Genomic DNA, 12,154 nt, shown 5'->3' with positions numbered 1-12,154 from the left:
ATTAATACTAAACATTTATTTTCATTTTACTACCTTATATTACTTCTTGGTGTTGAGATTGATGTCTGTCTCACTATCATACAAATATTTTTTCATCCTTTTCTATGGAGAAGACCCTGCTTTATTTGTCTAGACACTATCTAGCTTTATTTTCTACAGAGAAAGTGGTTGGTATTTTCCAGTTGAGTGACATGTGCAGAAGGAAGAAAACACCCTTGTTGTCTACGGTGTGCCGTGTACATTGTAAATGGCAATGCCAGCTTCTAGGGCAGACTTGGAGTTCTTTTTCTAGCATGGAGTCAAAGGGATAGCCTTGACCCAGAGAGAAAAACAGAGAAATTTGGATTCAGGTTTCTGCCCTACCTGTTCTGGTATGACTCTGTGTAAGTGACTCAGTGTCTCAGGACCTTGGATTCTCACCAGACAATGAGGTTCACTTAATGGCACTTCATACAATTAAATAAACTTTGAGAAATAATTAATACTATTTAAACTAATGATTGATATATCAAAATATGTGTTTGGTATTACCACCTTCATGATGAATATTTATCACTAATTAATAAATCACACCTATTAATATTTCTGTTTTTAGCCTTAATGTTGAGGGCTCTGATTGAAATCTTCATTCCATTAACTTGAAAAAAGCCATCTGTAGGAGGAAGCCTGTATGCCGCCATTAACCATGTGACTTACTAGAGGCACATACAGATGAGGTAATAAAAGAGCGGTTTACCACACCACTAACCACACCCACTTTAAACATGACTAAAGACATATATACGGACGGACGTAAAGATGTATACGTACGTAGGCGGTGAACTATTACTAGCCAGGCCCACTTTTGGGCATGGCTGGGGGCGTTACGGGGGAAGGCATAAAAGACAGCACACAGGAAGTCTTGGTCTCTTTTTCTGGATTTCGGCTTCCAGTTCGGCAGTGGAAAACTACTGGGCTCATCTGGATTACTTGTTTGGTATCTTGTGAGTAATTTCTACAATAAATACTTAGTTTTACTTTCAGTAAGTGTGCTGTTTATCGTTACAGCGTCATTTGGAGCATCGGCACATCTTTTTTTGTATTCTCATTAGTTTGTATTCTCATCCAAACAGACTACAAACACAATTCTGGTTTCTTTCAAGAACTTACAGTTTTTGAGGAGCATTTGTACAAATGTTCCTTTAATATCACAAATAGGACTTAAATTGTTTTTAAAATGAATCTGAGATGCTAAATGAAAACTGATGCCAAAATTATAAATTATTAAGACTAATAGGTTTACTGTTTATTCACACACTTGTTAGATAAACTATAGTCCCAGAAAATAACACTCTCTTTTTGTTGATTTTCTGCTATGGAAAATGTGTATGTAGGTGCAACTAACACTTATATAATATAGTCTATTATATTATTTTATAATTTTATATATATGGACAGAAATTCTATATCATAGTTCAATTCTGACTGAATATCCATAAGGCTGTCCTATACGTTCTATTACATGAGACAACATTGTCAAGGAAGTGTGAACGATAAATATTTATTTCTGTTTACAACTGTGTTTCATTATTTCTAAAATATTCAACATGGGAATGGCATTTTAAACATCTCTGGAATAAGTATGTATCGTATAATCAGCACTAAATAAAATATCTAGAAAAAATCTTTCATCATTAGTGTTTTATGAAATATTAGCATGTCTTCAAATCAATAGTCTTAAATTTGAGTCATAAATAAAATATCAGAGTGACTCTGCCTACTGCAAAGACCACTACCAAAAATGTGAAATTGACATTTTCAGTCACGTGTCACAAATCAAAGGTAGAACAAAAGCTGTATTTTCCCAGTCACAGAAGAGAGTCTTATGTAGTCTTGACTGTTTCCCGGCATGCAAGTCTTATGTCTCAGTTATCAGATTTCCTCACCTTCAACTAAGGAAATACACGAAAACTCATAAAACACGTAAGTAGAAAGCTTAGGAAGCATCAGCTACTGCCTTCAACAGATTAGTGTGTAGTCGCTGCTTTCTCTCTCACTTAGTTGATTGTTATGTTCTATGAGCAAAACACATATTACAAAACGACAATTCTTTGAAAAACATTCAGCTTAAACTTGACTTCTCTGGGTGGGTCTAAAAGATCCAGGCCACGGTGCCTCACGGCATCACTTGGTTCTCACCTACGTTTCAGGAGACCACTAAAGTCAAGTTCCCCTGCGTCCTCTTGACCTTCTCCACTGTCATTAACAAAAGAAAAGCAAATCTGGGTTTAATGCAGACACATAGATGAGTTTCCCTGAACAAACACTCTGCACAGAATGTATATGCAATTTTGTACTGGCACACAAGGACTAAGTCAACACAAACGGTTTCTTTTCACACAAGTGACATTGGAAGTTTTTGGAGCATGTACTTGTGGAAAAGTAGACAGAAGGAGCTTGTGTCACTGGGTGGCTGCAGAAGACACGGTGTAGATTGCATATATGAAACTGTTTGGATTTGTGTTAAAACCAGATAACACAAATGCACTTAAGCCAAGCAACACAAAGTACTTTGTTTTTGCAAGTTGGGGACTCTGGAAAGAAACCTGTGTAAAAAGCAAAGGACTTTTGCTGATCTCTGTTATTCATGGAAGACAGAGATTGGCTTGAAGGACAAAGCGTAGCCTGTCAGGCATGTAAGTGCACACATGGCCTTATATCCAAAGCTAACCTCTATGCCCATGGGTAGATGAATCCAATAAGTGACGCCAACAGGGCATTAAAAACGGAGCTACTCACTGTAGAGCTTTCTAGAAGATGCATTTCTTTCTGTTTTAAAGAAACTACTCTCTTTGTGGTATAGTCATTTGGTTTTCTTGTTAGCACCTTTTAAAAGTGTGGTTCTCAAAATGTTCTCTCTTGAGTTGCCGATTAACTCTTTCTTAGTGACCTTTTAAGGAGTCTCCCTATAGAGAAATGCATCTTAAGGCAGTCATGCAGCCGCTCCCTTGATTTTTCATTAACTCTAAGTAGGAGCTGTGGTGCTGCTGTGTAAACAGCACTACGGATTTACTTACATGTCTAATTTTAATGGAGGTTTTGTTTTCTGCTCTTTATAGATGTTAGCTGTAGTTTCTAAGAAAAGAGTATGTGGGTTTAAGATGTAAGTCTAAGATGTAAGTCATAAGAAATTAAACCCAAGTAATGTGTTCTCACATTTTCTGTTAGCAGGTGGCTGAGGGCCTTTAAAAGTAAACACATACATTTCTATTCTTTCAAAGCACAAAACAGTAGCTTGTGTCTCCCTGTCTTAAGATACACCTGTGTGTGCCTTGAGTACATTTAGGTCAGTTTATTGCTGAGTATGAGATGGGGGCGGGGTGACAGTAACAGGATTTGACAGTTTGAGGGTTGGTTTCAAGGTAAAAATTATCACTAACTCATTGAATAATTTCTAATATTTTTCAAAAGTCACTAAACATTATATTTCTTGATAAATTAGACAGGAAATTGTATCTTTGTAATCAGATAAACCATTGCTTTATAATAAAGGGATCGCATATTTTATACTCTAGGGCAGCTTTCCCGAGTGGTGTGTGGGGTCAGTCTAAGTTGTTACTTTCTACAGTGCCCTCAAGGCCAGCAGATTCGTGGTTATTCATCTAGGACAATCCCACAGTATGTGGTGTTAACTTTAATAATTGTGTTTTGGGTAGGGCATGTGGCTTAGTAGCTCCATACACAATGAAAAGAAATAGAAATGAGAGTTTTCAGCTATGACTATGCTGGTGCTGTATGAGGTATATTCTTTCTTTTTCTCTTGTGGGCATTTGGAGGAAAACAATGCAATTAAGGATGAAGCCACTCCTCAATCTGGATAATCTAAGGCATCGTGAGACCTGCAAAAAACGGAGGCTCCATTCTCTAACAAGAATACTCCAAGAAGTTGTCAGCATAAGGTTGGTTGGGTATTAAAGCTCATGGCTTTTCTAGAAAGGCAACTTTTACATATGTTTGGCTTCAGTGAAATGGGCTGAGCCTTTTGGGAATATGGAGTATGGAAGGAAATCCTTCTACCTCCATGTTATATGAAAGCTATCTGGATTCCCACTTTGAAATTACCTTCTCTTGAAGGCAGATCTGATGTCAATGTTTGGAGTAGTCCCAGTAGATTCTTTGAAAAGAAAGAAAATAATACCATGAATGACAATTAAGAAGGTGGTTTTGTATTCAGTTCTCACGTGGACTGTGGAGCTTTCCCCAGATGGAAAAGCATTAGATGAAGGGACATGGCTGTTCTCCTGGGTGACTGGGCTCCTGAGGCATCCTCATCTCTCAGCCTCTAAATGAAGAACCAACAGAAAGACTTGGGAGGCAAATAGTCACCCCACCTGCCTGTCCACTGGTTCACAAAGAACTTTTAAAATGCACTAACTTCATATTTTCTGATAGAGATTTTGATCTATGAGATCATGGAGGGAAATCCAACAATCACAATTCTGTAAAGGTTTCCCAGGAAACTGTTAGACATGCCTGGCCAGAGCAATGCAGCTCTGTGGGTACTAGAAGTCCTTACAGTGAAGGGACCCATGATCATTCTGTGTCAGCTTGACATCTCTCAGAATAAGAACTTCATGTCCTTTCCAGGTTGTCAACATAGTTTCCCTCCCCTCTCCCCTCTCTCCTTTTCTCCCCCTCCCCTCCTCTTCTTCCCCTTCCCTTTCCTTCTTCCCTCCCTTCTCTTTCTTTCCTTCTTCCTTCCTTCCTTTCTGTTTCTCTCCTTTCTTTTATTTTCACTTTTTTTAGAGACAGTTTTATTATGTAGCTCTATCTGGTCTGAAACTCACTCTGTAAACCAGGCGGGCCTCAAGTCCAGTTGTCTTGCTGTCTCTGTCTCCTGAGTGGTCGAGGCATGTGCCACACCTAGCTTGTCTACATAGCTTCCTGGCAGAGTTCATCCTAATGTGAGGACAAAGTTCGCCTCCCCAGACTCTCCAATCTGCCTAACCCTGCTTGAGCACAGGAAAGGGCATTTCCCTTCTGTGTGGCTGCCCTTGTTTGTACTTTAAGACATGGCTGACTCCCTTCATCCACATATACTCAAGTAGGACAAGGGTGTAGTTTCTGGAGTCTTTGTGATCTCAGTTACCCTGCTCTGGAGGGATGGAAGCTGAGGTACAGTACACGTGACCAATGACATTACTCCAAATGTGGAACAAGTAGTAGGTTGCAGAGAAAGGCTTTGTTTCCTAAAACTCAATTCCAGTCCATGTAAAGAATTCCATTTAAAACAATACTGGCTTTTTTATTTTTTATTTTTGGCTACATCACACCTAGATTAACTCATCTTAAGTTCATGATTATTGTTAGTAAGCTGATTTTCTACCTTCATACTTACAAAAGTGGAAATTTCATCTATTCTCAATGTACCCTAAGATTTATCCATATTGAGTTTTTTCTGGACAGTGCATCAAACACATAGGTGGAAATTTCCACTGTGTGACATTAGTCACTATAGGAGAACATCTTCCTTTTGTCCTGGCATCCTTGCAGTCTTATTCCCAAAACTCCGTGGAAAAGTGGTCTCATGCAACAGATAACATTATTAGAAAAACAGTATTATCCTTCTCTGGGAGACTGGTGGATTGCTGGTAACAGGAGATAATACTGGTTCATCAAACTTACTTAATCCTCCATAATCAGAAAAAATGCAATCTTAAATGAAAATTAAGATGGTGGTATTGCAGGCCTTTAGTCCCAGCTCTAGGGAGGCAGAGGCAGGGGTATCTCTGAGTTTGAGGCCAGCCTAGTCTACAGAGTGAGTTCTATAGTCAGAACTACACAGAGAAAACCCTGTCTTGAAAGCAAAACAAAATGCAAATTAAATCATCCAAATCTGATAGCATTGCATAAATATCTTCTCCATCTTTTTTCCATTCTGTAAAAAGTCACATTTATCCAGGCGAGAAGGTTCTCTTACCATGCACTTCAAGATCGAATGAACAGCTGTCAAATTTATCCTTGTAGGTGACCTCACACCTGTAATTTCCTGCATAGTTCTCTTTGGCTTTGATGATCTGCATCTCGAATGTGTATATCTGCAACGAAAAGCATCCAGACATACCAAGTGTTTTCCTTTCAATTACTTAACAAATTTCTCAGTGTTTGTGTAAAGATAAGACAGCACCTGCATCTAGTATGTCTCGGTCTAGAAGGAGAATGTGCCCTACAGTTTCTAGAAACAGCGACAATTGCAGCAGAGTGCAGACACGGGGATGATAACCCAGGGGGACCAGAATCACTCAAAACTGAACTTTCGTCGTGTAGCTATTTCCTCTGGGTTGGAGCTAATCATTACCATTTTGAATCAGAGTAGCTTTGAATCACCAGAATGAGACAATCACAAGATTTAAGCCTTTTTAACATTCCCTCCTGGAGAGAAGGTGGAGCCTCGCCACGCCCCTCCCTGTGTTCCATCGACAGCAAAGAACTACAGAGGAGATAACCTGCAGTGCCTAGCTATCAGTGAAGTTGTACCAAAGATGGGTGATGCAGCTCTCATAAACGATCACCCTTGCCGGGGTGAGGCTTTTCATGATGTAGCCCCTGGTTTTCTCACGCTGCTGTAGGTAACACCTTACGCATGCTCCTAGAGATAACCCCTTGGTTCACCAAGCTGGCCTCGGATGGGAGCTTTTCTTTGAGATCACTGTCACAGTTATCTGGGTGAATAGAAATATACCCCCCAGGGAAAAGCCATGCAGCAGTCGAAACAGCTTTCTACCCGACGGGTCAGGACCGTACCCGAGTGTGCCTCTCAAAGGTCTCCTTTAGTTGTAGGTGTTTCCCGGCTTTGCTGGCCAGATCCATCCATTTCCCTTTGAACCATTTGATAGTAGGTTTCCTAAGAAGATCTTCAGCCTTGACTTTGGCTATAAAGGTGATGTTTTCACCTAGAAAAAGTACAAAGGATTTAATCTGAGATTTAGGAACTGTCATTTGTCTTGCTTTCAGCAGAAGGGAGTTGACGCAAGTCTGCACGGTATGGAGCATGGCTTCTGTTTTCACAGCGGCACAATGGGTCAGTCCTGTTTTGTGATAAGTATCCTTAGGAAAGTTCATGTGATATGCTTTGGAAGTTTGTGTGTGTGTGTGTGTGTGTGTGTGTGTGTGTGTGTGTATGAATCTCTATATATTTTTACTGAGTAATATATATCATATTTACCGGGCAGTGGTGGTGCACACCTTTAATCCCAGCACTCGGGAGGCAGAGGCAGGCAGATCTCTGTGAGTTTGAGACCAGCCTGGTCTACAAGAGCTAGTTCCAGGGCAGCCTCCAAAGCTACAGAGAAACCCTGTCTTGAAAAATTAAATATCAAATATATATATATACATATCATATTTATATATTATATACAATAGTGTAATATATATACTCAGGTTATATATACACACATATAATATATATTCAGATACTCACACATACACACACGTATGTATGTATATATATACATCTGAGAATTGAGCCCTGGGATCCTGTGCATGCTAAAAAAGTGTTCTGCCACTGAGCCACATCCCCGGCTCGTTTGGAAATTTTGAATCAGAAAAGAAGCAATGAAGATATTGGTGGAAAGAAATATTCATATGTGTATTTACATTTATGTGGAATTAAAAATCACAAAAGAAATACATCTCTTTATTATTCAAGATGACGGATGTCTGTAATCACAGGGTTATGAGTAAGTTAACCCAATCTCTTTGAAGTGACTATGTAGTCACTGATTAGGCCCCGGGAACACCAGAAGCCAACATTTCTACTTGTATGCTAGACCTAACAGAAGAAAGTCTGGGATATAGTTAATTATTTGCTCATTTGCATAACATCTGGTCAATACCCAAGTCTGATCCTGATCATAAGAATTTGCTAAATTAAAACCCATGAGGTCCTAAGTTGTCTCTCTCAGCTCTATGTTTATTCCCTTCATGGCATGTAACTTTTGTGGTTATCAGTTTGGCTAACTTTTCTTGTCTGTTACTGTCTTTATAATTTATGTAGATTTCATATGGCACACCATATCCAGGGCAACCAGAGAGCCTGTAATGAATATTTCTGAATAAATATTTCCAAATCTGTACCATCTGCCCTTGAGACACACTGCGTGTGTGTCTGTACACTAGCACATGTACAGACTTGTGGGCATTCTAAGCACCTGATGGGGCCATTCCTGCCAGAGTGACAGCTGGTTGAGCGTACTTCATAGACAGGCATCATTATTTATTCTCATTTTACACAGGAAGAAACTGAGGTGGAATGATGAAAAATCATCTGTCCTACTAGCAAGAACCAACGTTTTAGGTCCAATCAAACTGGCTCTCACTGGGGCTAGGGAGATAGCTCAGTGGTTAAGAACACTGTTCTTCCAAAGGACCTGGGTTCAAGTCTCAGGACCCACATGGCAGCTCACAACTGCCTCTAACTCCAAGATCTGACTCCCTCACATGGACACACATGAAGGCAAAACACCAATGCACGTCAAACAAACTGGCTCTTAGGTCCTGACACTGAATTCCTATGTGCTAACAACTACTAAAATAAATGTCAACAAAGGTTAGGGAACAGGGAAGCAGGGAGGTGGAAAAATGGGATACAAGATGGAATGGCATGACAAATGTTCTCGTGGCTACTGAAAAATCTCATTTTAAAATGATTTACTTTGTGATATGTGCAGAGGGGAAGGATTCGGGCTAATACTCACCAACTTTCACTGATCCTGTTTGAGGTTTTTCAATCAAGAGGGTGGACAGCTGAGAGTTGGCGTTCTGTTTGTCCTGCTCCTCTCCGCCAGCAGGTGACTCACCGAGAGACCATTCTGGAAGCGGAAAGGAGGACAGGGATCATTTCAGGGCCAGCTTCTCCTCAGGATGGCTTACCTGTGCTTCTGTTCTCCTCATCCAGATTCTTGCTCTAGCTTAAAAACCTAGATCAAAAAGACAGCCTTGTCTTGCCCCACCAACCATCAGGAGGGAGGGTCAGATTTCCATCCCTACGGTGTTAGCTCTTCACCGGTCAGACCAAGGGCCATTGCCTAATTCCTGGAATAGTGAAGCTTGTCGGGTGAGTTGTTAGATATCTTTGGTGTTCCGCCTGTTTCCCATTATCTACACAGCGGCAGTGAGAGATCCTCACAGCAGTCTTCGTGTCTCTCTGGTCCAAATCCATACAACAGGATCTGGAGAAACTAAAAAGGTGGGTGGTCACTTGGAGAATAAACTGCTCAGCTTGGGTCAGACAGCCAAGCCTGGCCTTGATCTTTTAGGTTCCTTGTTGTGCTCAGTGGAAAATTCTACGTAGAGGTTAAGTAACAGGGTCATGACCTGCAGGGACAAATTTAAAGAATAGTTGGATTGTCCTGCAAGGAAGAGAAAAACAAAAGCAAAAACAAAAACAGAGCGAAGACTGGTCACAGCTTTCCCACAAAGAGAGACAAGCTGAAAAGGAAGCTTATCTTGTATTTCCTAGCCTGAAAGGAGGTGCAGAGTTACCAGTGATTAGCAATTAACTCCAGTGAGGGAGTTGGGGGCGGTAAAGGGGGGCTATAGTCCAGCCCTCACTGAGCCAAGTGCGGTTGTCAGCACTTGATAACTGGGTGGAAATGCGTGGTTCAACAACTATGTTTGTTAATGTTTCAGGAAAAAAAGGAAAGTGCACATTTAATCATTTTAGTTTTCACGGGTCAGTCATGCTCAGTGCTTAGAATTCTACCCACGATGAAGTTAAGCCAAGTAGTTGCTGGAATACACATTCTCAATTCCCATGCTACTGTGAAAGGAACGTGTTGTGTCCCTGCTAACAGCCGTAGCGAGTGCTGGTCACTTGTGTAAAGGATATGGGGACACGAATTTTCACTATTGTGTTCACTTCTACGCCTGCAGTGCCTGTGCCACTGACTGGCCCTGAAGTGGTCAGGGATGGGACCAGGCTAGGCCCACAGCACAAAGTTGTTGAATGACTGAATGAATGAATGAATGACCAAGTAACTTCAGAATTGTAGCTGCAGCTGATAGGACATGTTTGAAAATGTTTCTAGCAATTATATTTGCAATTATACACAGATGTGAATTATAACTTTGGCACATCCCAGGAGTGGAGACTGATCTCTGTTTCTCTAAGTGTTAAAAAAAAAGGTGATATTGTTATATAGTAAGTAAGTTGGTGGCATATGTGGCCGGATTCTTGAATGTGTGTATTTGTATCATGCAAAATTAATTGTTTCTCAATCCATTAGTTTCCATGTACTGGGAAATGTCACAGAAGGATGCTATAAGAGCTACAGACTGAATAAACCAAGGATTAGAGTGAGCACAGCTTCAGGAAACACTCATTAGTGCTTGTGTAAGCCTGTCTGGATGCCGTGTCCCGATGCATTTGCTCACCTGAGTCTTTTCTCTCCAGGGCCCGACTACCCAAACCTGAAAGGAAAGCATCATTTGGAGGATGCAAGAGGGGCTAGGTAGTAGGAAGTGGGCTAACTACAGCATCCCTGGGGTACCCCTAGGCTCCATCTCTTTTTGTTATAGAGGAAGAAAACTGAACGTGGCCTTGATTCCCAACCATGAAGGACTCTGTTACAAGTCTGTCTTCTTTAAGAACAAAAATACAAGCCGGGCGGTGGTGGCGCACACCTTTAAGCCTAGCACTCGGGAGGCAGAGGCCAGGCTGGACCGACAACCTCCTAAACAATACAGAGAAACCCTGTCTCGTAAAAACAAAAAAACAAACAAAAAAAAGAACAAAAAATACAATTTGAAAATACAAATAAGGATGGGAGGTGGCAGGATATATAGATGAAAATGAATGATAACCATTTTCATCCCTAAACTCATCTATATCCAAGATTTTTCTTTTCTTTTTTAAGACAATGTCTCACCATGTAACTCAGGCCGACCTTGAAAACCTTCCCGGTACTGAGATTATGGGTGTGTATCACCACACTTGGCTAGGGAATCTTCCTGTTCAGAAGTTTCTCTTGGAAATCATCATTAAAGCCAATGATTTCCCCCTCTTACTTCCCTGAATCTTTGCTTCTACAGCGGGACAAGGAATTAATGAGTTAAAAGTTGGGCCCGGGAGTCATCCTAACCTGGAGGCAGGGCACTCGGCGGAGAGACCTCATCTTCCTCTGAAACAAGAAACAGGAGGAAAAAGTCAAGGAAGAGAGAACTTCATCCAGGTAACCTGGGGAAGAGGAGTCTGGAAAAAAAAAAAAAAGAGAGAGGCTACACAGCATTTTCAGCCGTTGAGTGAGCCCTGGGAGACCTTGAACCTGCGGGTAAACTTTAAGAGCACGGACAAAACCCTAAACCGAACAGAAGGAGAATACAAAAAAGGGTGTGAGTGTTGGATAATTCAAATGAAAACCTAGATTTAAAAAATGGAGCTATGCCAGAGCTTCTGTGTCAGTGGGAAATGATGGAGGGGGTTTCCAAGTTTTTCTTTCATAGCTGAAACCAATGTCAGATGTTATGCATATATCACTCATTTAGACACTGACACATGAGCTTTTAGAGACTGTTTGAGAACTTGTTTCCACCCAGTAAACCCTAGCATTTCCCTTCTGTATTTAAGAAGCCAAAACTCAAGTTAATGAATATAAATTAATCTGTTTTTTATTAAGTTTAGTGATATTCATCTTCAGAACTTTGCAGCCATTTCCCCAAGATTGTATTGGTACTTCTAGTGCTGCATAATTTAAAATTTACTCATGCAAAGTTATGAATTCCGAAATACATTGTGCAGCACTTATGCTCAGAGGCACTGAACCCCCTTGCTGACACACCTGTGGAACAACATGCATGCTTTGCATATGTAAAGATGCAGTCGGTGGTACTGGAAACACTGACCCTTCTTCCCAAAGCATGCGGGCTAGCGTCCGAATAAATAATTCACATTTTACACTTACCATAATGGGGCCTTATATGACCTCATGCATACGATACAGAAGATCTGTGTGCATAGAATATTTACTAAAAGTAGTTTAACATTTACAGAGATGGTAGGCTTTTGTAGGATCTATTGGAAAATTTACAACAAATACTATTTTAGTGGCTTTCCATCACTCTCAACCAGGAATGTATCTTACCACTTCTCCAAACAAAATATTGCAACACGGAGACG

The 12,154-nt window shown here is 40.6% G+C and overlaps 1 protein-coding gene across 12 annotated transcripts in view; it reads right to left on the bottom strand.

Moving 5' to 3' along the window:
• Positions 1-12,154, bottom strand: part of Mybpc1 (myosin binding protein C1) — a 76,313-nt gene that overhangs the window by 39,850 nt on the left and 24,309 nt on the right. For 7 of the 12 annotated variants that reach the window (XM_040755114.1, XM_040755107.1, XM_040755108.1 and 4 more), the window contains exons 4-10: positions 11,121-11,159; positions 10,414-10,449; positions 8,736-8,849; positions 6,784-6,932; positions 5,960-6,077; positions 4,102-4,153; positions 2,179-2,235 (exon numbers count right to left, since the gene is read on the bottom strand). In XM_040755114.1, coding sequence (XP_040611048.1) covers positions 2,179-2,235; positions 4,102-4,153; positions 5,960-6,077; positions 6,784-6,932; positions 8,736-8,849; positions 10,414-10,449; positions 11,121-11,159 — 565 coding nt within the window. The remainder of the gene's footprint in view (positions 1-2,178; positions 2,236-4,101; positions 4,154-5,959; positions 6,078-6,783; positions 6,933-8,735; positions 8,850-10,413; positions 10,450-11,120; positions 11,160-12,154) is intronic. The other 5 variants (XM_040755112.1, XM_040755113.1, XM_040755118.1 and 2 more) reach the window with 1 other exon arrangement.

This window comes from Mesocricetus auratus, unplaced genomic scaffold (genome assembly GCF_017639785.1).
Source record: "Mesocricetus auratus isolate SY011 unplaced genomic scaffold, BCM_Maur_2.0 Super-Scaffold_100011, whole genome shotgun sequence".
Lineage (NCBI taxonomy): Eukaryota > Metazoa > Chordata > Mammalia > Rodentia > Cricetidae > Mesocricetus > Mesocricetus auratus.
The sequence above is the reverse complement of the archived record's forward strand: the minus strand, read 5'-3'. Positions and strand labels throughout refer to the sequence as shown.